This window comes from Pelophylax lessonae, assembly GCF_965119305.1.
Source record: "Pelophylax lessonae genome assembly, chromosome: 1".
NCBI classification, from domain to species: domain Eukaryota; kingdom Metazoa; phylum Chordata; class Amphibia; order Anura; family Ranidae; genus Pelophylax; species Pelophylax lessonae.
Genome location: NC_138768.1, coordinates 148,156,291 through 148,181,948, shown reverse-complemented (window position 1 = coordinate 148,181,948; position 25,658 = coordinate 148,156,291). Strand labels below are relative to the sequence as shown.

Below are 25,658 nucleotides of genomic sequence, written 5' to 3'. Positions count from 1 at the left end.
TGATCCAAAAATATAACAGTCTAGCTGGGATGGGTATATAGTATAGTCATCGAAAAAAATTCTTTGCCTAAACAAAATGTTGGTCCTAGCTCCCTTTAAAGCTGTGCATATGTGATGGCCTAAAGTGGACTTTTTAGTAACTTTACAAGTCTGCATTATATTTTATTATTATTATACAGGGTTTATATAGCTCCAACAGTTTACACAGCGCTTTACAATGTAAAAGGGACACAATACAGTTACTATACAATAAAATAAAAGAGCTTGCATAAATTAATTTCTGAATCGTCATATTATGCAGCAACATTGCATTTTTTATCAAGGATTTATACTTTTACTTTTCTTTATTTTTTTTTCTGGAGAATTAAAGGAAATCTATTCTCAATTGTTGACATTGAGCTATTTAAATTGTCTTACAGGGAATGACCAAATGATAAGTAGGGATGATCGAACTTTTGAAAAGCTCGGTTCGACCAGAACACCCGAACTTCCCGAAAGTTCGGGTCCGGATTCCAGAACCCCATTGAAATCAATGGGACCCGAACTTCGGTAATCAAAAAACACAATTTTTTGTATCTTTAAGTTTCAACTATGTTCTTTATTCTCTATCAGTTGTTCAGATAAAGAGTGTTATAATATGTGGTTCCTGTTTGCTGGAAAAAAAAAAAGTAAAAAAAATAAAAAAACACCATTTTGAAGCCCTAAAACCCAATAAATAAAAAATTGTCGTTTTTGATAGAGAACCAATTATTGAAAAAATTATTGAAAAAAAAAAAAAGAGATTTCTTTGGATTTAGTGTCGGGGGGGGGGGGGGGGGGGTTCTAAAAAGTGTACCTGTGAAGTTTCAGCTCTGTAGCATGTCCAGAACCAGAAAAAAAAGAACATTTTTCTTTGAATTTTTTTAGCGCAGGGATGGGGTTCCGCTACTTTCACACCTGGGCGTTTTTGTTTCAAGCGTTTATTGGGCATTTTTTGGGGGTCTTTGGAGGCAGGCATGACATCTGAACTTCTGTATAGGGGTATATATACACACACACATATATATATACACATACACACATATAGGTGTGAAAGTAGAGGAACCCCCATCCCTGCGCTAATGAAATTATTTGCAGGGATGGGGTTCAGCTCCTATCACACCTATATGTGTGTATGTGTATATATACATATATGTGTTTGTGTATATATACCCCTATACAGAAGTTCAGATGTTATGCCTGCCTCCAAAGATGCCCAAAAAATGCCCAATAAACGCCTTCAACAACACACCTGCGTTTTTGTTGCAGGCGTTTATTGGGCATTTTTTGGGCATCTTTGGAGGCAGGCATAACATCTGAACTTCTGAATAGGGGTATACATACACACCTATATGTGTATATATACATATATGTGTGTGTGTGTGTGTGTGTATACCCCTATACAGAAGTTCAGATGTTATGCCTGCCTCTAAAGAAGCCCAAAAATACCCAATAAACGCCTGCAACAATACACCTGGGTGAAAAGTACCGACAACAGCACCAGCAGGGAGCGTGCACACAGATCTTCTCTATTCTGGGCGGAGTCTGAACGTCACACGTCACTTCCGGGTACGGAGTTGAGGGCCGTGGAAAGCGGAATCTTCCCAGCCTGAGCTATTCTGATCCTGAGTCTACATCGTTTTTTCTACACTACTGCCTTGGAATCTTTACAAACTATGGGGTTTTATTTCTGTCGGAGCATATAGAGCAAGATCATCAGGTCTCAGCCCTTCAGAAGCGGAGCATTAACCCCAGAGCTGCAATAGCCCATTGGACCATACACAGGTCGTATTGCAATTGCTCCACCTAGGGGTTCACACGGAAGCGCACACACAATTTTTTTTCTTTTTTTCCTTTTTTTCACTTTATACTTGATTTTTTTCCCTTTATACTTGATATTTAAAAACTGAGGTTTTGGTTCTTGCTGACCCAGTTTTTGATACTCCTAAGTTGGTAAGACACCGATTATCACTATATAAGGTTTTTCACACATTATTTGGAGGATATATCACTATCCTTTTAGGAGTTGCTTTGAGGTTTATTTCACAACATATGCACTTCCCTTTATTGTTTTCAATTTGCACCTTTTTAATAAAATAATTTCTAAACGCTTTCTATTATTGTCTATGGCACTTTTAAGTGACTCTTGTACCTTACAGAGTAAGTTATGTTGAAGGGTCTGACGTAGGACAGTTTCATGTTAACATTTAAGCTAAACCCTGTTTTAAAATGGCAGATTTTACGAAAATGACGTAGGTAAATCTTGACTAAATATCTGACTGCAGTATACTACAGCTTAATTTATTTACAGAAAACCAGTCTGAACTTTAAATCTTTGCTCCAGCAGAGGTCACATGACCAAGTATCTAAGTCTTGAAATTTGGGGCTAGAGCTAAAAGTAAACTTGAGCAACGTTGTCTCTAGAAAAGGTAAGTATTTTCATAACTTTTATTGTTTATCCATCCCTGTAAGACAATTCAAATAGCTTAGTGTTAACAGTTAACATAGATTTCCTTTAATTTTGAACACAGAAAAAAAAGAATTTCCAGTAACACAGCTGCAGTTTTGACACTGAGAATCATAGCACTGTGCAAACCTGAATTAACAATAAGGCTTTTTTATAACACAGAATTTTGCTGTAGGCAAGCATATTTGCAAATTGCTGAAATTGTGTATCCTGTTGTGCCACCATATTGAGAATAAATGGAGGTTTTTTTTTTATTTTATTTTATTGAGATTTTCCTCATTTGATAATGTTATAACTATGTAGCTGAAACAATCAGCTTGTTTTATTTCCCTGAACTGCAGAGTTGTGAGATTCAAAAATGAATTTGCTAGGAAAGAAGCTATATTTTTTAGGGATTTTATTTGTGCAAGTACCCTAAAAACAAATCCATTTATTTGATTTATTTGTTTCCCTAGGCATTGCCTAATGGATAGATTATCAATACAGCCCTGGTCAATGTGCACAAAATCTACAAACAACCTGGGAAAGTGTTTTTTCTTTTTTTCATCTTTTGTACAGGAGCCATCTTAAAGCCAACTTAAATTAAAATTCCTTTTTTTTTTTTTTAAAGAAGACTCAATATGGCACGTCCGCTTTACCAGACAAATTATTATTTTGAGTAAAAAAAACCCTCCTATTTCAATACAAGGCTGCTCCTGAGCTCCCTCCTGATCTCAGTCAATTAAAAAGGAATTTCACTAGTATTGTAAAAATAAGACTGCAGCCACAAATATTGAAGCTGGTGACTTTTAAAAAAACAGGTACTTAGCAGCCTGTGGAGGCTGGAGCTGTCTTCCCTCTGCTGATTCTTCTCAACACTCCTAGATCTTGGTCCTTCCATCTTGGGTTTGGGGTCTTCCTGATGAATCACAGCCGGCTTCCCACTGTGCATGCGTGAGATCGTAGGGAACAGGGAGACTGGTCCTGCACCTTCTCTGTGGGCAGGGAGGGTGGTGAGATGAGGTGACTTCATCCTCACCTAGGTAAGGATTGAGTAAGTAGAAGCAGGTACTGAAAAAAAAAGGTACTTGAAATACAAGTAAATGTCTCCTGCGCTCAAATGTTGCATAAAAACCAAAGAGATGATGGCTAGATTGTTGGCATCTGAAGTCTTGCTGCCCTCTCAGGATAATGGGTATCTACACAAACTGAAAGCATAAAAGACAAGAGAAGGGCGCACCGACCTAGTGCAATACCTTAAAACATTTATTGGAAAATCATTAAAACCACGTCATACATGATACTCACAAGGGTATGCTATATAAAAGCATAAAACCAAAGGGTTCCTTTGACTATCCAGAGACCGCAGGACCATATTCCTCAATTAAGACAAGCAAACTTGAAGGTGTAGGGGGGTGCTTGGGTATCACAGTAATTAAAGATTTTTTTGTGGATACTAGGAGGGCAACATACAAGCAGACTATTTAGATAATCAAAGAAAGTGCAGCTCTAAACCAAATTGCAAAATAAATATCCCATACTAAACTGAACAAAAAATGTGAAGAAATATATATATAATAACAACAATAATAAAATGACAGTGCAGTCCAAGGGAATAAAGTCCACAAAATAGAAAACATATATCCCAGTGCAGTGAATAATTGCAGAACAGGGTTGGGCCACCCTCTGTGCTCCGATCCTCAATGTGAAACCCTTCCACCACTTGTAAAAATTACTGCTTACCAGAAGATATGGACTCAGTACCCATGCTGGTACTGGGTCAACCATGTTTTGAATGTGTCCAGGAGTGGTACTAGAAGACTCCAAATGTTTCCACATGTAACAGGGCAGTGAATCCGCTCCACCTAGATTGGTTTCAAAACAGTGCGTTGGACCATAGAGATAAAGAAAAGCTCCACATTATAAAACTGTATCTCCAAAATGTATTTAAAAGGTAGAAAACTTACATCATTCCCAACAAACAAGCGCTTGTAACATCATCCAGTATACAAGATTATAGTGCAATGGCCTGAATGGTAAGAAACCCAACGCGTTACGTCTTCAAAGACATCATCTTGGGTCTGAAGAAATTCTGCCCATTGCCTATATATATAACATTTCAAGTAATTACCTTAATTGGTGTTCCTTTGAAGACACATCCTAAATCATTACTTCGTGGAACCAAACATGGTGGTGTAGAGTGAGCTCCAAGCCTCATTCTGGATTCATGTGAAATACCAAGCCTCACTCACTCTGATTGTTGGTGTGCACTCCAAGCCTCACTCACTCATGTAAATCCAGAATGAGGCTTGGAGCTCACTCTTAAAGCGGAGTTCCGGGCACAAAAACTATATTTTTTTTGTGCCCCTCCGCTAGTTCGACATTACCTGAAAAGGAATTGGATAGTTATTTTTTTTTTTTGTTTACTCACCTTGTAATTGAAGATCGTAAATACTCACCTCAGAGTACTTCCTCCCTCAGCGCCGCGGCTCACCCCGTCACTTCCTGTCTCGCGATGATTCCTGGGAGCTGAACGTCATCGCTCGCAGGAATCAATGCGATGGCACCGGCCCCGCTCGTCACTTCCGGGCGACGCCGCATTCCCCTGCTAAACAGCTTCTGGGCATGCCCAGAAGCTGTGGAGGAATGCGGCGCCGCACCAGAAGTGACGAGAGGGGCCGGTGCAGGCGCATTCTGGGACAAGAAGACGCGGAAGAAGACACAGAAGAGGACCGCACCGGCTTCAGCTGCCCACAAGAGAGATGGAAACGCTGTGGAAGAAATTTTATAAGTAAGTATTTCTTCTAAAAGGTAAGTGCGAACCGGGACAGATCAGAGGCTAGCCATTGTGGAATGTGCTAGCCCTGACTGTCCCGGGGGTATGTTTATTAAAAAATGACTTCTGTGCCCGGAACTCCGCTTTAACATTCACACATGTTAATCTTGAGTGAGGCTTGGAGTGCACTCCAACGATCAGAGTGAGGCTTGGTATTTCACATGAATCCAGAATGAGGCTTGGAGCTCACGTGTGGAAACGTTTGGAGTCTTCAAGTTTCATCCCTGGACACATTCAAAACGTGGTTGATCCAGTACCTGTATGGGTAACTGAGTCTATATCTTCTGGTAAGCAGTCATTTTTACAAGTGGTGGAAGGTTTTCACATTTCACATAAGTTATTGTGTCTACTAACTATGGGAAAGATTTATGTAATTTTTATAGTATGTTTGTTTTTTACTAGTAATGGCGGCGATCTGCTTTTTTAGCGGGACTGTGACATTGCGGCGGGCAGATCGGACCCCTAACTGACATTTTTGACACTTCTGGGGGGACCAGTGACATTACTACAGTAATCAGTGCTAAAGATATGCACTGTTCCTGTATTAATGACACTGGCAGGGAAGGGGTTAACATTGTGGGTGATCAAGGGGTTAAATGTGAGCCTAGGGGAGTGATTCTAACGGTGGGGGGCGTGGCTTCTGAAATGACCATAGAGACCTGTGATCCTATATAGAAGGATCACATGGGCTCTATGATCATTAAAGGGAGAAGAACGGTCAGCAGTGTTTACAGCAGCTGACCGTTCTTCTCTCTTAGCGGGGAATGATCGCAGGAGTCAGGCGACAATCAGAGCCACCTGACCCGTGCATTGGCTTCCCACTGCCGAGTGGGGGCGGGATCGCGCTGCCGGCGGTGCGCACTTGCCCCCTAGCTGCCTGTGCGCAACCAACGTAGACCTACGTCGGTTTGCGCAGCAGAGCCACCTTGCCGCAGTAAATAGGCGGCGGGTGGTTGGGAAGTGGCTAAAGGGTAACTCCACTTTCATGGGGAAAAAAATAGCAAGTAAAGAAGAAAACAATATAGCGTATACAATTGTGATACAAATCATATTGTAATTAAATGATATTAAAAATGACCTTTCCTTTTCAATCTGCAGCTGTTATAATTTTCTGGGAATGCAATGCAATATGGCTGCCTGGAGCTGTTCTGTACACAGAATGTGTACTGACCACACCCCAGAAACATCATTTCCTGCTTGTGTGATTGGCTAACCAATTTTCCCAGAAGTCTGCCTAAGATACAGGTCAGATTTCTGGCATCCCCTGCAACACAAATATTTTTGGTGAGATATTTCCAATAGGAACGTGTCTAAAGGGATGCAGGCCCAGCAGCTTTCCTCATTAGAGCTCTGCAGCTGCCACAGCTGATAGATAATTATGAAACCACTCCTATTAGACCCACTCAGCACAGAGGCACAGAGGAACAAACAATGATTTCTTCAGAATACCAAAAGGTAGGAATCTGCAACAAAGTTTGCTAAAATCCCTGTAATGTACATAAATCACCCTGAGGGAAATGTTTTTTTCTGAACATAAGTAGAGTTATGCTTTAAGTTTCCATTTGGAAAGCCTCAGTATGGCCTTACCATGGCTTTACTGCAGACTTTCTGGAACATTTATAAAATACAGGGGTGTGCTTTATGAATGTGTTTTAATGAATTAAGAAAAGGAAAAAGACTAAAATAGCATGTGATCAGGTTCTCCTTTTACCCTATATGCAGTGTTATGCAGAGAATACTGTGGGGGACTTTACAGTCTCCACCCCACAACCTGCATCATATGAATGACACAAAAAGATGCTGGCACAGTTTAGAGTGCACAAAGTGGCTTCATAGTCTATGCCTACCAAGAAGCACTTTGGAAAATGTTTCTATCATTGGAGTCACTCAGTCAGATAGTCCCCATCAAATAAATTGCAGATCAATAACAGGATCAGCAAGGGATGCAAAATCCGCCTATGAAATGAGAGATTATATGCTCCACTGTGTACATAAATGGACAAAGTTTTAAAAATATTAAAGTATCTGTAAAAGTATTTTAAACCCAACTTAATCTCATATACGCTTTAACATGTCATTTAATTTCAATATATTTTTAAATCCCGAGCTTTACTAGAAAAATATGTGGTGATCCACCAAAATGTTCTTGTTAAGCCAGTTCCTGTTATTTGGAGACAACGTTCTGTCTCTGTCTTCCAATTGTGCTTCTCTAGTGACACCCTAACACACTGGCCTTTGATTGAGACTACAAGAATGCATTTCAATGCAATTGATTCAAACATGGCCTGCCATTGCCACCATCAATAAAACCACTCTTGCAAATGCCATGTAGCTATCTCTGAAGTGAATTATGACAGGAACTGGCTGCAAGGAGGCTTCAAGAGATCAGCAGAACTGAGATGCAACAAAGGATGAAAAATTACAATTATTTATAATTCATAAAAAAAAAAAACATTAAAAGGTTGTAGATCCTCTTTACCTGCAAATACAAGAGATTTGTATAATTTGTTCCAGCCTCTGGAATGTTATTGAAACTGCTTTTAAAGTAGAGTATCAATTTGTAAAGAGCTTATTTTGAACAAATGTAACAAAGGTTATATTGCTGGAGAATGCCTGCTTTTGTATCCAAGCCTAGACACTCTGAGAAATACTTTGTGTAGTAAGCCACTTTTGCATTTCCAGACTTAAAAGTTTAAAGTGTGCTTACTGCTTAATCAATAAAGCTTTTAAAGGTTGCTTTGGATTCATCATACCTGCATTGTCTGTCCACGTCAATCGGTTGTCTCTAAACAACTCACCACATTTATCATAGTTACAGCACAAGGATCATCCCTTCAAATAATATACCGGGAATAGCCAACTGACCGAGATGGATTTCCATGGCCAGTTGATATCGCTTCTCCTGTGACAAGGTTAGGCTGCCTGGTAATTCTCATGCATTTTCACGCTTGCTCGGATACTGCATCAAATATAAAAACACTCTTTTGTCAAATACATTTAAGTAAACCCTAAATCAATGGCATTTAGACTATTAATCAAAAGCTAGCCTGTGTATACATGTATTGCCATAAAAAAAAAGATAATTTTATCTTTTTTTCAATGTCTTGTTGCATGAGAGTGCTGCTGATCACATGCAGCCCCTTCCTGTCATTGACATTTCTCAGAGTGGATTTTGATGTTAAGAACAGTGGACCATGTCTGGGTAATCTGTGTTGAAACTGCCACTAGAGATGAGCACAACAAAGAAATTTCTATCCTTTTGTTTTTGATTTATTTGTTAAGTAAATCGTTTTGTTTCATTGTATTCATTATGTTAGAAAGTTTATTTTCCAGAATTTGTTTCTTATATTTGGATTTGTTTTGTATATTTATTGTTCCGAATCGATTCATCATAAGTTATTTCAGAAGATTGTCTATATTCGTGGTAACGCAATAATTCATTATTTCGGGAGATTAATTTTGCACTCCTTGCTAGTCCAACCCACAAAGAGATATCGGCTGGAGTTGCATGCATTTGAAGGTTACAAACAGACACAATTCAAATTCATTTGTTATGTAATGATTCAAAGATTCTGATGGATCCACCTACATCCAACCCAAACACAATACGTAGGAATCTGTATTTATTGCAATATGTTTCTATTTTATATGTAGTGCAATTTTTTTATAATAATGAAAAATGTTAATGGAAAATAAAAATGAAATGGATCTATATCAAATTGGATCATTCATCGGGGTTAATTTACTAAAACTGTTGAGTGCAAAATCTGGTGCAACTGTACATGGTAGCCAATCAGCTTCTATCTTGTTCAATTAAGCTTTGGCAAAAAACCTGGAAGTTTATATGCACAGCTGCACCAGTTTTTGCACTCAACAGTTTTAGTAAATAAACCACATTACATCGATTTCGGATGCTTCAAACATTACCAAAAGGCCAAAACTATTGCATCATGTGATCTGAATAAAAAAAAGGAATACAAATAACTCTTTTGTTTAACCACAAAACGACCGCCCGCCGCAGTTTTATTGAGGCAGGCAGCAGCTCCTGGCCAAAGCGACGTAGTACTACGTCGCTCGCTCAGGAGACTCAAGGGGGTGAGTGCACGCCGCCAGCGGTGCGCTCCCGCCCCCGCTCGTTCCCTGGCGAGCTAGCCTGTGTGACCGGCGGCTCCGATGGCCGCCGACCACTCACGATCTCCCGCAGCAGAGGGAGAAAGACAGACGGCTGATGTAAACACAGCCGTCTGTCATTCTCACTGAAGTATTCACAGAGGCTATGTGATTCTGCTGTATAGGATCGCATGTCTCTGTGATTACTTCACAAGCCACGCCCCCTGCCAGTGTAATTTTTACAGTAACAGTGCATATTTTTAGCACTGATTACTGTAGTAATGTTACTGGTACCCCAAAAAGTGTAAAAAATGTCAGTCAGGGGTCCAATCTGTCCGCCGCAATGTCGCAGATTGCCGCCTTTACTAGTAAAACAAAAAAACAATAAAAATGACATAAATCTTTCCCGTAGTTAGTAAACAATAACAATAACTTTTGTGCAAACCAATCAAAATACGCTTATTGTGATTTTTTTTACCAAAAATATATAGCAGAAAACAAATTGGCCTAAGATGTTAAAAAATTTAGATTTTTACATTTTTTTAAAAAATTTCATATAATAAAATGTAAAAAATATTGTTATTTTTTCAAAATTGTCGCTCTTTTTTTGTTTATAGCGCAAAAAATAAAAATCACACAGGTGATCAAATACCACCAAAAGAAAGCTCTGTTTGTGGGAAAAGAAGGACGTCAATTTTGTTTGGGTACACCGTTGCACGACTGCGCAATTGTCCATTAAAGTTACGCGTTGCTGAATCGCAAAATAGGGCCTGGTCTTTGAGCAGCTAAATCCTTCGGGGCTAAAGTGGTTAATTAAAATGTATTTTGGACTTGAAATGTGTTACTATTGTGATTCAGAAACATCTGAATCTCTGAAAAACAAAAATTTGTTTGAATTTCGATTTTTAATTAAACAAATGGCACATGTCTAGTGGTTCCATGTCCATCAGAAGCACGTCATAGGATGATAGGAGAAGCAAGGAACAGAGCACATCACCCTATAACAGGAGAAGTCTTAACAAGGTGGGATCACTGGCCATTATTTAAAGTGTAAGCTCTTCGTGTATCACCTTATGCAATTCTATATCCTGTGAATAGGAACCAATGTTCCTTCTGTTTTAAATAGTGCATTTACTCCCATTACACATGAGGTTGTTGTTGGGTCTCCCCAAAACTGCCTCATCCCCCTCCATCCTGTCATTTGCAGAATAGGCTAAACGTTACAATAATGCACCCCCTAGCAGCTGTCCTGAGCCGCTCAAACTGCACACCTGCACAGTGTGCTCTTTCTGCTCCAACTGAGCTCAGCTACAGAAGGGGAGCATGCACTGCACATGCATGCAGATTAAATGGTTGGAGTGTCTAACACTGAGTTTAGCTGGGGTGGATAGAGTGTACTGCACAGATGCCCAGTGTGAATAGCCCATGGATGCCACTTGGGGGGAGCATTGTAACATTCATCCCATCCTACGAACAGCAGGATAGAGGGGAATGAGGGGCCAAACGTTTTGTGGAGAGGCCCCCAAACAAGTGCATCGGTAGTAAGAGGACATGCCCCATTTTAGTGGGGGGAGGGGGAGGGGGAGGCGTTTGATCTGGTAAGTTCTGTTGACAGGATATGGACTTGCATAATGGGATTTTTGGAATCTTTTTGCAACTCATATGCAATAGGAAGGTTTTTGCAATTTAAAGGCTAGATGAAGATGTAAAATTATTAATTATTGAATATAATTCATTAACATGTTAAAGATTATGCAGATAGTTATTGAATTTAACCTCTTTCGGACTGCCCGCTGCATATATACTGTGACAGGCTGGCCCTCCTGGGTGAACTGACGTAGCCCTACGTCAGTCGCGCTCCCGCAGCGCGCTCCCGCCCCCACTCAGCAGCAGGGACTCTGATGCATGGGGCTGGCGGCTCCAATTGCTGCCAGCCATCCACGATCGCTCCCCGCTGAGAGAGAAGGATGGTCAGCTGTTGTAAACACAGCTGACCGTTCTTCTCTATGGAATGATCACAGAGCGCCTGTGATCCTGCTATATAGGATCACAGGTCTCTGTCATAATTTCACAAGCCTAACCCCCCATACAGTTAGAAAAACGTCCCCTAGGTACACATTTAACCCCTTCATCACCCACAGTCTTAACCCCTTCCCTGCCAGTGTCATTATTACAGTAGCAGTGCATATTTATAGCACTGATTACTGTAGTAATGTCACTGGTCCTCCCAAAAGGGTCAAAAATGTCAGTTAGGGGTCCAATCCGTCCGCTGCAATGTCGCAGTCCTGCTAAAAATCTCAGATCAGAGCCATTACTTGTAAAAAAAAAAAATGGCATAAATCTTTCCCGTAGTTAGTAGACACGATAACGTTTGCGCAAACCAATAAAAATACCCTTATTGCGTTTTTTTTACCAAAAATATTTAGCAGAAAACAAATTGGCCTAAAATGAAAAAAAAATAGATTTTTAATTTTTTTGGGGGAATGTTATATAGCAGAATGTGAAAAATATTGTTTTTTCAGAATTGTCACTCTTTTTTTGTTTATAGCGCAAAAAATAAAAATCGCACATGTGATAAAATACCGCCAAAAGAAAGCTTTATTTGTTGGGGGGGGGGGGGAGGACATCAATTTTATTTAGGCACAGCGTCCCACGACTGCGCAATTGTCCATTAAAATAACGCAGTGCTGAATCGCAAAAAATGGCCTGGTCATTAAGGGGGAAAATCTTCCGGTCCAGAAGTGGTTAAATATACTATGAAAATAATTATTTAAAAAAAAGAAAAAGAAAAAAAGAATCACACATTGAATGTTATTTTGCTGCAATAATATGTAGTCCATGTGCAGTCTATTGCAGTAAAAAATTTGGCAATGAAACTACGACAGTACAAATACAGTGAGTGCACTAAAACTTTATTTATACAGTCATTGTTAAAGCTTTGCATATGTAATGAAGCTATTGGCTTTGTTAAGTTGGGAAGTAGCCAACTGGCATTACTAGCTTCTGTCTCATACGACGTGTTTTTGTACCTAAGTTATTTATAGTATTGATCTATGGAGAGTCTGAGTGATTTTGCTCTGAGTATAATCTGACAGTATATTTAAAAAACAAATGACATCTCAAAGCTGATTGTGTCATTAGGTATAGAAGGCTGGTTTTAAAAACAGTAATTTGGAACCATATTATATTACCTTTGATTTAAACTGATGGCTACATCCCTTTACAGTACAAAGGTAAAGGCATTTTAATGAATAGCACTGTATAACGTAGCCTAAAGTAATTTTAGTATGCCTATAGACACATCCAATATTTATATGAGCTTTTCGAAGAAGTGGCAGGATTAGCTACAGCAACTAGGCAGGGAAGACTGTGTGTTGTGGGTCCTGTAGTGCTGTCTTGTATCACACAGTGCTCTACATCATTTACTACCGCTATATAGCAGTTTATGTGGAATATCATTTTAGATTTTTTATGTTTCATGTGCTGTAATCCAGTATCGTAGCTGTATAATTAAAATAGCTAAAATAATTACCGGATATGTGACAGTTAGCTCGGTAATGAACAGTACTGTTTTTTTTTTTTTTAGCTGTGCAACCTATATAGTGACTGTTAATACTGGGAAAGAATATATTTTAGGATCTGTCAAGCAAGCATGATAGACACCTTTTCTTTTTTCCTGTTTTTATTTTTTGTGGCTCTGTTTCTGTTATTTTTTTCTTTCAATTCATTTCAATTTATTGTGGGTATTTCCAACAATTTAGAATTGCTAAAAAAAAAATCCACAAACCTGTACAATTGCAACTGAGTAAATTAAATAACCTAGGGATTACCTTCAGTGAAAGTCAAAGTGAACAGTACATTTAGATCTAGGCAGTTGATGTTACCTTTACCCACTTCAAACTTCCAAACCTCCTTATTGGTCTGTGAGGCTTAGTCATATTAAATACAGTAGCCTATAAGAAGACTCTGCAGGTCAAAACTCAACTCATAGAGAAAGTCTGAATTGGCAAATTATTGCAACTGTCTAGATCTTGTAAAATACTCATTGTTATAACTTGTGATTTGGTCTGATGGCAATATCTTATGGATTTTGTTCATAAAAATTCTCAGTGACTTTAACATCCCTATTAGTGCTAACACTCATGCTACCGCTAAACTTTTCAGTCTAACCTCGTCTTTTGTCCTGAAGCAATGGATACATGCTTCTACTCACTGACAGCAATACTCTTGACCTTGTTTTCTCCAGCCTATGCACTCCCTGCAATCTCTCCAACAACCCTTTCCTTCTCTCTGATCACTACCTTATTAGTTTCGCTCTTTCACTGTCTTCTACCTCCTCTCCCTTCAACCGCAGAAGTTTCCTACAGAAACCTTTGCCACCTTAACTCTTCTCTTCTCTACTCTGCTAGTGACCACTTCTATGACATACCCTTGTCCTGCCCCAACCTAGCCACTTCTGTCTACAATAATTTACTCCCTAAACACGCTTGTCCCCCTCACTACTCATAGAATCCCTGACCCCTACAACCTTGGAAAACAGATGACACCAGAAATCTGAAAAAAATGTAGCTGTGCTCTTGAGCACCTGTGGCATAAGACTAAGTCTCAGAAAGATTTCAACCAATAGAAATCTGTTCTCCAAAAATACAATTCCTGCTTCCATGCTGCCAAGCAGACCTATTTTATCACTGTCATTAACACCTTCTCATCTAGTCATGGTCAATACCTCTCTACTTTCAACTCTGTACTTTGTTCTCAACTACCTCCACCCACTACTTCACTCACTCCCCGCGAGATCGCCAGTCACTTCAAATATGGAATTGATACAATTTATGATGAGAACTCCGCTGTACAGATATTTCCCCCACTTATTACTACATGTTCACAGGTACACTCATTACATTCCTCATTCATCACTGCTACTATAGGCGAGCTTGGTAAGCTTTTTTCTAACACCAACCTAACCACCTGCCCCCTGGACCCTGTTCCCTTACAAATGCTAGGGTCTCCATCTGGCTCTATTTTATACTCTGTAACTCACATCTTCAATCTCTTCCCCTCTCCTCTGGCATTTTCACCAACTCTCTAAAACATGCACTAATCACCCCCAAACTTAAAAAGCCATTTCAGGACCCTGACAATCTTAACAAGCTTTACCTCATCTACATGCTCCCCTTCTCCTCCTAACTCCTTGAGCATCTAGTCTACAAATGACTGAGTGGCCATCTCACTGAAAATAACCTTCCTGATCCCCTTCAGTCTGCATTTTGCCCTCAACACTCCACAGAAACTGCTCTCCTAAAACTCACAAATGATCGACTAAGAGCTAAAAGCAATAGACACTATTCTAAACACTTACTTCTGGATCTCTCTGCTGCCTTTGACACAGTGAACCACCCACTCCTCCTTAAAAAACTCCACTCCATTGGTTCCTATGACTCTTCGTTGGTTCTCATCCTACTTATCCCATGGCACCTTCAGCATCACTTACAATTCTACTTCCTCCTCCCCTCCTCTTCCTTTCTCTGTCAGGGTCCCCCAAGGTTCTGCTCTTAGACCTCTCCTATTCTCGATCTACCCTCCTCCCTGGGTCAGTTGATAGCCTCCCATTGGGTCAGTTGATAGCCTTCCATCGTTTCCAATAACATTTCTATGCTAATGACACCCAAATCTATCTCTCTACCCCTGGGCTCCCTCCATCAGTCTCCTCACGCATCCCTAATTTACTATTACTAACAGACATATCAGCCTGAATGTCAAACCACTTCCTCAAACTCAGTCTATCCAAAAACGAGCCCATGATATTTCCTCCCCCACTTGCCCCGACTTCTCAGTCAAGTTTGATGGCACAACTATCAACCCCCCCCCCCTTTCCAAGGTGTTATCATGCGATCCTTTCAGCCCCACATCCAATAACTGTCCAAAGTTTGCCGCCTCAACCTCTGCAACATCTCCGAAGTACGCACCTTCCTCACCAATGACACCACAAAGCTTGTAATTCACTCACTGGTCATCTCTTGCCTCGACTACTGGAACTCCCTCCCCATAGACTTACTTCTTACTCATCCACCTTACCAACCGTTCAGTGTCTGCTACACCTCTTTACCAATCCCTTCACTGCCTTCCACTCACTCAATGAATTAAAGTCAAAATATTAACAACAACTTACAAAGCCATCCACTACTCGGCCCCCAGCTACATCTCTAACCCAGTCACAAAATACCAACAGTTCTCTTCCTTCCTCTGAAGACCTCCTGTTTTCTAGCTCCCTTGTCACTTCCTCCTATGCTCATCTCCAGGACTTTTACCGGGCCTCTCCCATCCTATGGACTACTCCACCTCAATTTTTCTGACTGTCTCCTACTCTGTCTACCTTTAGATAATCCCTGAAAACCACTCTTCAGAGAAGCCTATCCAGCACTACCTAATAACAGTACTTTTATTTTCTCCATCAGCTCATCCCTCACAGTTATTACCCTTTGTATCACTTGACTCTTCCTTTTAGAATGTAATCTCTAGCAAGCAGAGCCCTCTGATTCCTTTTGTATTGAATTGTATTGTAACTATACTGTCTGCCCTCACGTTGCAAAGTGCTGCTTCAGCTGTTGGTGCTATATAAATCATGTAACATAATAATACTAATAATAATTATAAAAATAATATGCACAATTTATATCACTAAAATCCTGAAAAAGTGTGCATTATTGCAAACTGATGGCTTACTGTAACCACACAAACTAGCAGCTTTCACTGACAGCATGAATTGTCAGCTCATAACTTGTGTTTTAGGATTTATTCCTCCAGCACCACTTAAAGTTCCCCCTTTGCCCCCCTTTTGGTCACCCATTAAGCATTCACAAAGCAAAGCCCAATACTTGAGAAAATTATTGTCAGGCCCAGATATTGCCATTTGAGGTAAGAGCAGGAATATGCCCATGGTTATTCTAATGCAGACTTTAGGAAAATTGTTCTTTCATGTCATGGTGACATCATACAAATCCTAAAGCAAAAGATACATGCTGAATTTCTTTTTCTGCCAGATGTCTGATTTAGCTGCTAGTTTGCTTGGCTACTTTTGCTGACAGGTTCACTTTCACACTCAAAAACAAAACTTTGGCCAATAATCTTCTTTTTTTTTTTTTTTAACCAGTTTGGGAGATTTTCTTCCCCTTCCTGTCCTGGTGACTCCGGAATAAAAAATGGGGTGAAGATGTGACCTGGACAGGAAGACATGGACAATGATAAACACATTGAGGCAGATTTACTAAAGGAGTTGAGAATGTTCACACAAGAATGTGTGTAAATATTTGCCTAAATTATTCAATTATGTGCGGGTCAAATTGAGTAAATAAGATTTGCTTTTCACATGATTGGATAATTGAAGTGGCTCTTCACACACATTATTGTGTGAACATTCTCATATTTTTTAGTATGTTGTAAATCAGCCTCATTGTCAAACATTCTAACTAACTACTTGTATTATGTTAATATTGTTGTAAAGCAGGTATGTCCAACCTGTGGCCCGGGGGCCGCATGTGGCCCAGAACCACAGGCAATGCGACCCACTGCCCCCTGACAATTTTTTTTGTTGCTGGGGAGGAAAGAAGTCGGGTCGGGGGTATGGCCACAGCAGCTTCCAACTAACGGTAGGCAAAGGCTGCCTCAGAGGGGAGGGGGGAGGGGGGGGGGGTGGAAGGCCAGCATGTGCAGTGTTTCTGACTCCTACCACCATTACCACTTCAAATCATTGAAGTGGTCATGGTGGTTAGAGTGTTTCTTTATTATCTCTCAGAAGAAGTAAACCTCTGTATACTGATTCCATTTCATTTGATCATCCTCTAGTTGTGCTAAATTAGTGCGGGGGGCACAGCCGCGGGGGAAGGGTGCGGCGGCATTTTATTACTTATATACCTTAACTATAGTATATATTTTATATGCGGCCCGAGAAAATTTCTCTACACTCAATGTGGCCCAGAATAGCCAAAATGTTGGACACCCATGTTGTAAAGCATCTTTACCAGTATAGATCAAGTCCTGCTGAATGTGACTACCTACTACTACTAGCTATGCCATGACCTGGAAAATTTAGATTTTTAGTATAAACTATAGTATTGTCCATTCTAAGAATAATGTTCTAACCATTGGGATACTTAAACAGTGTAAAGGTATTCAACTTTACACCAAGCTCTCACTCTGTGCAGTATTGATTATTCTTATAAGGATAGTTTATTAGTGTTACATCAGTAAAACAGGCTGGTGCTTGGTTTTGATAGATGGTAGCAATGGCAATGGTTTCAATAGTGATTCGTAATAAAGTATTTTTTTACATACTGTATGTGTAACCATGTACTTTTATGGTTCTGTCCTTGTAAAAGTGACACTGCTGTCTCAACTTCACTACAAAACCATCACCTGTGTGTGCTAATACTAGGGGTGTTGAAAATAATCGTTGCATCAATGCATCACGATGCGGCCTTGAAAGATTCAAATCTTATGCTGAGGACCGGCCACATCGGTGCGTGGATGAGGTCATCCCCCCCCCCTGCCTCTCCACGGACAGCCCTTGCACTCAAAAGTTAAAACAAATTAGTGTCAGTGACTCAGTTTCAGGGACACTTCCAGTGTGTAAGGGTTAATGTAAACTGATGCCTGATTTTACCTTATCGTCTTTGGTCTTTTTATCTCCGTCACAGTCACGTGCCCTCTGGCCAGCCGGTCTCCTCCTCCTCCCCCTCCTCCCCGCTGACCGAGTGCATGAGTGCAGACTGACGATGAAAATCCCGGAGAGAATAAAGTAATCACTCAGGCCTCAGTTTACATTAACCCTTACACACTGAAAGTGTCCCTGAAACGGAGTCACTGACACTGATTGGTTTTAACTTTTGAGTGCACTGGTGGCAGCTGGCAGGGTTTTCCTGTGACGTGCAGGGGGGGCGAGGCTGCTATATAATGTCAATTGGCTGTGTTATGTCAATGGGGGGCTGTGTTATGTCAATGGGGGGCTGTGTTATGTCCAATGGGGGCTGTGTTATGTGTTGGGGGGGCTGTGTTATGTCAATGGGTGGCTGTGTTCTGTAAATGAGTGCTGTGGGCAGCATCGATAACCGTTAACATGATAATTGTAATCGAATCAAATCGAATCGTGACACCAGTGAAGATGCACAGCCCTAGCTAATACATTGATCAAGGTGAACTTCGGTGAATAACTTTCACCCAAGATTCAAAAATGTTTCTAGTTGAATGTTAGGTGAGAAATATATGAATTTGTGGTAAAAGGTTATGTGACTCTTGCCCAAAATCATTGATAAACAGACCAAAGCCTCACTTTTAAGTTGAGGGATTTGCTTTTTTTGTAACATGAAAAACTCCCCTAATCAAAGCATTTCTGAATAGTTGAGACTAATGTGTGGGTAAAACAAGGGGACCTTTAACTTCAAAATTACAATTGAGATGATTTTCTCTATGCAACAGAAACACAGAAACATAGAAAACTGGCGGCAGAAAAAATATCGGTGGTCCATAGAGTCTGCCTGTTTTTATGTATTTTTGTTACTTTTTTATCTGAGTGTAGATCTATGTTTGTCCCAAGCATGTTTGCATCCATTTACTGTCATCTGGCTCACTACCTCTGCTTGAAGTTTATTCCAAGCATCAACTCCCCTTTCAGTAAAATATAATTTTTTAAGAATAGTTTTGAACTTTCCTCCAGTTAGTTTGAGGTCATGTCCCCATGTTCTTGATTTTGGTTTCATATTAAAAAAAAACTGCCCTTTTGAACCTTATTCACCCCCTTGGTGTATTAAAAAGGTTCTTAAAAAATGAGTGTTCCTTTAGGATGCCCAGACGACTCACATCCTTTTTTCCTTTTTCTGCTGTTCATTGAGTGCTCTGTCGGAAACCTCAAAGACCAGTTCAAATGTATTTCTGATTAAGGCACCAGCAGATGTCACATTCAGTTATATCAAAGAAAGAATCCCCAACATTCCTGTCTATGTACATGCCCCCCAGCATCTATTATCCTAAAGGGAAAAATAAATGGGAAACACATATGTTCAGAAAACTAAAAGGTTTTTGCCTCCCTTCCCTTTCCCTCTAGGATTTCTTTATGATTAACTTTAAAACTGTCAGCCATTACCATTTCTAGGTAATAGACAAATTATATAAATGATTCTTTTAGTACAGTAAGCTGTTAAGAACGATTCAGACAAGTATTAAGAACAACTTACTAGTTAAATTGTATTTATCTCACACTTTTATATTATTAAAAGTACAGCTATTGCAAATGCATTTTTCGTTTTTTGCTTTGGAAAGAGTGTTAAAGGGATAGAACCTTTTAATTCTCTATCCAACTAGGCAGGATATATTGTCATTTGGGTCACCACTAGCGAGGATCACTTTCTCTTTTTGTCTTTGGGCTATTGCACTAGGCAGAAAGTAAAGGAAAATCCAAATTTCCAAAATTCGCCAAAAGAGGGAATGAGGAATGATTTTCCAAGGGGGCATAGGTTATGCTGACAACTGTCTAAAAAGGAATATTTCCTCACCTTAACTACCTCCCCTCATACGATGTCGCCCCAGTAACACCACGCTTGTGGGCCTGCAGGGGGATGCAGTGCAGTGATTGCGGGTGCGCTGTGTCACTGATGATGAGGCTCTCTACCTATGTGATTAGTTGTGTCCAATCACAGCTCATTAAATGTAAACAAGGAAATGCTGGTTATTGGCTCTCCTCGTCTCACAATGACAGGGTGTGAAGAGAGTCGATCAGCGGCATTTCCCCACAGGGGAGACCTGTACAGATAATCAGGGCACTGATTATTAGTGCAGCCCGAACAGTGCCCATCAGTGATGCCAGTCTGTGCCCATCAGTGATGCCAATTTTTGCCCATCAATAAGGCCAATCTGTGTCCATCAGTGATGTAAGTCAGCGCTGCCTTTCAGTGGCCATCAGTGCCACCCATCAGTGCCCATCAGTGGTGCTCATTAGTGCCGCCTATCTGTGCCACCTGTCATTGCCCATAAGTGCCATCTATCAGTGCTCATCCGTGCTGCATAACAGTGCCATGTATCAGTGGCAATCATGGCTGCATATTAGTGCCTCCTCATCAGTGCCCCCTCATTAGTGCCCTTCAGTGCCATCTCAGCAGTGCCTTATCAGTCCTGTCTCATCAGTGCTCATCAGTGCAGTCTATCAGTGCCCAATCAGTGCAGCCTCATCAATGCACATCAGTTAAGGAGAAAAATTACTTATTTACAACATTTTCTGACAAAATCTAAGAACAACTTTTTTTTTTTGAAGTTTCAGTCTTTTTCCGTTTTCTTTTTTTTTTTTTTTTTTTAAAAAAAACAAAACAGCAGTCATTAAATACCACCAAAAGAAAGCTCTGTTTGTGTGAAAAATAAGATTGTAAAATCTTATTTGGGTACAGTGTTGCCCGACTGCGCAAATTGTCATTCAAAGTGTGACAGTGCTGAAAGCTGAAAATTGGCCTGGGCATCCTCTTGTGTCTCCATAATGAAAAGTGAAGGGAAATCTCCCCAATGGGACGCAGACAGCATACGAAAGCCATAAAAGGGTTTTACCTTTCCATAATCTATTCAAAACGAAATAATATGTTTTACCTGCAGATACTCTTTAACAGCAAGAGACCCAACTGACAAAATGTATTTATTTATTTATTTATTTCAGGTACTTATATAGCGCCGTCAATTTTTGCAGCACTTTACATATAAACGTGAACACAGCACAATATATTTTTGATATTTTCTGTTACAGGTTTTTAGAGACCCCCAGTGCAGATCAGTCAAAAACCAGCATGCAAAGTTCTTTGTTATCTCTTTCTATGACTATTATCCAATTTACAGAGTTTCACCAGCTTTTGCTACATCTGTGTCATCTTAATCAAAAAAGTTTTCAGTGCAGAGGCATAGCAGAAATGTAAATAACAATGCGCACATGATTGGAAAACAAAACGTTGAGCATAATGTGCAGGTAAATGTAATACTGATTGGTTCCAGTTTTGCACTTAAGAAAATTGCTGTATAAAGAGGGAGAAAAGCGAGATCACAGCTGCTCTCCGCTCGGGTAATGATTTCCAATTCTGAAATACAGTGAGAAACAGAATAGCGCTATCTTCTAAAAAAGATAGTGAGCATCATAGCAAGACAGCCAACAACGTACTTCTTTGGAATTAGCTCATTTTTTTTTTTTTTTTTAAGATTTTTTTTACCTAAGGCAAATATAATCAAGACTTTTCATATTCACAATCTTCCAGTCTTCTCTAGAAAGAAAATTTCATTTACTGTAATCTGCTCTCCTGCTGTAATATCTCTCCTTTTTCTCAGTAGAGTTCTTGGTTTTAAAAGAACACAAATATGTTTGTTTTCCTGTAAGCCATTGTTCTCATCCACTCTTTTGCTCAATGTTTTCACAGGCTGTTCGGAACCACTTGGAATGAAATCAGGACACATACAGGATTACCAAGTCACAGCCTCCAGCGTTTTCAGAACACTAAACATGGACATGTTCACTTGGGAGCCCAGGAAAGCCCGGTTAGACAAGCAAGGCAAGGTGAATGCCTGGACATCTGGAAGAAGTGATCAGTCACAGTGGCTTCAGGTAATTGGCACCTTTTCAGGTTAAAGTTGAACTTCAAGAAAAAAATAAATTAAAAAAAATGCCAATTAACTAATATTCAATACAAAAACAAATATTTTTAAATGCTACTACAATGTGTACTGCAAATATCCGATATTGACTTTTTACCAGCCTCCTGTAATCCCCTGTACAATAGCACTAAACCTGATAGATGAGGTCAGTGTGAGGGGATAACTAGTTGTGCTGTAGTGCATATGAACTTGTAAAGAACATTTTGACAGGAGAGAAGAATGAGAACAGAGGCATTACCTATCACCAACCATTTCAGCTCTGATTCGCCCTGTTTAATTGGATAACTGTAATTACGTCAGATAACATAGTAATACATACATTTTTTTTTTTTTTTTTTACAAAAATGGACAACCTTTTGTCAGTAATGTCTTGCAAAAAACAGTTCATTTTATTCTTATGAAGGAAAGGAAGAAAAAAAAAAGGACCAGAGGGATCTAAAATGTCAGAAAACTCAACCCCAGAAGGGGGAGTTGACTCACATATTTCTTCTCAAAGGTAGGATTTCAAAGGCTGTGAAGTTGTCATTGATAAGAAAATAACATAATTGTTAAAATTACATCTTTATTTATTCATCAAAAGAGATTAAAAAAAGAGTATATAAAACAGTTTTATAACCATAGTTTAGGCATAGCTCCCAAATCAATATAATATAGATACAGTACTGGTACATCCTACGCATTTCACTTAGCGTTAAGCTCGTTCAGTAGCTTCTTCAGGGACCACAATTAATGTTCAGAAACTGTTTCTACAGACTCAATTATAAAAAAGAATAAAGAAAGAAAAATACATACAATCATAATCAGAGAACAGACTCAAATCATATCCATATAGATAACAAGTTGTAAACTTTTTTGTCATCATTTTTAATATGCTTACTAATAGTTGGAAATTCCATTGCCAGGCATGCCAGGCACTACTGGATAACCTTCCATGGCAAAAAATGTAGGCAGAAACCCAAGGATATATTACCCTGAGATATATACATGGGTATTGAACACCAAAACGGGACCAAACCCAGGGAGGATGGGCCTAATTGACGGGCACTGGACCGCGCCTGTATCCTGCAGGGGCCGACCAGGACAATAAAAACAGGGGACAGAGCGGAAATCCACTCTGTGAAAAATGTAAATAATCAAAATAGTAGGATGGTCATATAGGGAAATGCTCCTTCTTCAAGCCTTCATTACTATAATGAACTAATATTAGTAAAGAGACCTATACGTCCCATAACATAGTCTTATATGTCCCATAACATTGTGTGGTATTGCCTCCCTTCTCATGATAAATAATCCCTTCAACCCATGATCAAGAGGGAGGACTATATGGCTGTATCAAAGGTCAAGTTCCCTTTAATGAAGGGTAGCCTTAAGACCTTATATCAACTACACATAATTATCTAAAGTATTGAAATATAAGATATATCTAAGACATAGCTCTATATATATATATATATATATATAGTATATATATATATATATATATATATACTTTAGTCTGCGTATTGAAGTGAAAAATAAACATATATAGTCCTAGTAAGAAAGAGTGTGTTACTACAGTACAGTAGTAGCCAAATTTCCTGGGGTAGATAATGACTATTTTAACTTAGTAAGAACTTAGTAAGAATGTCATCTAAAGAACAGGTATTTTGGTGGAATGAAAAAATCCCCATCAAGGTCCTGTGTGTCCAAGAAGCCACGTCCAACCTCCTCCGCCGCCGAGGACCTAATAAAGCTGGTCCCACTGGAAGTGACAAGGCCATAACCCGGCCCCCATATGTCACTTCCGGTGCGGGCACCATAGTGATGTGCAGGACAGAGTCAGCGTGAACTGCAACAGGAAGTTCATAGATCTCATGCTGTTCGTCCAGCAACGTCCAGCCCACCTGGTTGAAGGACCTAGAAGGCACGGGATCTACAACTTCACAGACTTTAAAATCCTACCTTTGAGAAGAAATAAGGGAGTCAACTCCCCCTTCTGGGGTTGAGTTTTCTGACATTTTAGACCCCTCTGGTCCTTTTCTTTTCTTCCTTTCCTTCATGATGCATTTAAATGAGGATGTGGCTGTGAATGAGTGTCTTTAGAACTGATATCCTTTTATTCAAGTTAATTCTACTTTAGTTTTTTTATTTATTTTTTGGTTTAGTAGGGTAGTTTTCCTGTAAATAAGAAGTAGTTGGCAAAGCTTGTGAACATTTTTTTTTAACTGACATCATGCGAATGCTATATTAATGAAATGCTAAATAGATTGTTTTATTATATTTACATAATGACAAATGTAGACTATCTGCAAGTGTCATTTCAAAGCAAAGTGGCTGCATTTTGACCAAGCAATTCCTAAATGTAATTTTTACAGGTGGCAATAGGGGAAAGGGGGGTGGGGGCAGTGGGAAAGAAGCTGGACATAAAAGATGTGTCCTAAAAAAATGTGTTGATCTTTTTTATGATGTATTTCCTATCTTCAAATTTCTAAAGAAGTTAATGTTTCACCACCACTTTCCAAACACAAGAAGAGGACAGGTCTGTATTGTTTAACTACAGAGGAAAAACGTCAGATCACCCAACTAGCCCTGCTGTTTGCTAGGGCTTTGTATATCTCAGAATTGCATTACAGAAATTCACACTTTTGTAGGTAAACAAGTAAAATAGCTTTAAAGAATATGTAAACCCAACATTTCATATTCTTGATATGTGGCTTCTGTACCATGTACTTGCATGACAAAGTATTCTGTTCTCTTTGTATTGCTTCCTTTGTGTGAAATTCCTGGTGGTCCTGCAAGTCCACTTGCTTTTCTAATAAAAATTGACCACACTAAGCAGGGGAACACACCATGGTCAGGATTCTAGCTGTGCTTGTAACTCAGCCTGCTCTCCTCCAATAATCAGACTTGTCCTAACACCTCCACCCCCTTTCCCTGCATAGCCCTTTACTGGGAAGAGTGTACTGCTGTTTCTTCTCCTGTAGCTCTTATGCACCTGAGAACAAAAGAAACTGGATAAATAAGGGAAAAAAGGCATTTATAATGTGTTTTTTTATATAATATCTATATAAAAATGGATTTCCTTATATTTCAATTTTAAATGGAATGGGGTGGTTTACAGGGTGAGGGTTTACAATTATTTTGGCTGTGTAAGTAAATAGGTTTAAACATAAAAGGGAAAAGAGATTGAGCTATCACTCGTGTGCCATAATCCTAATTTGTGAACAAAAAAAGAGAAACCACTGATACAACCTTAGTTGCACAGCAAATATTTGGCGGACTTTAAAGGCACATACTGGACAGGCAAAATTATTTGGTTAAAAACATGTATGTTTTATTAAAGACATATTAAAAATTAATCAAAAGAAAAAAAAAAAAAACATGTGTACATATTCAACATATTAAAATCCAAGCTCTCTGTGGAGAAAAGACCTCCATATAGATTTAAATTGGATATACAGACATTATGCGTAGTTCATTGCAAAAGGTAAGTATTGTGGTATTGGTCTGGAAAGGTCCAGACCAATACCACAATACTTACCTTTTGCAATGAACTACGCATAATGTCTGTATATCCAATTTAAATCTATATGGAGGTCT

The 25,658-nt window shown here is 39.4% G+C and overlaps 1 protein-coding gene across 2 annotated transcripts in view; it reads left to right on the top strand.

The window, feature by feature from the left end:
• Positions 1 to 25,658, top strand: part of EDIL3 (EGF like repeats and discoidin domains 3) — a 960,591-nt gene that overhangs the window by 805,965 nt on the left and 128,968 nt on the right. For both annotated transcript variants that reach the window (XM_082243154.1, XM_082243153.1), the window contains exon 9: positions 21,845 to 22,029. In XM_082243154.1, the coding sequence (XP_082099280.1) occupies positions 21,845 to 22,029 (185 nt within the window). The remainder of the gene's footprint in view (positions 1 to 21,844; positions 22,030 to 25,658) is intronic.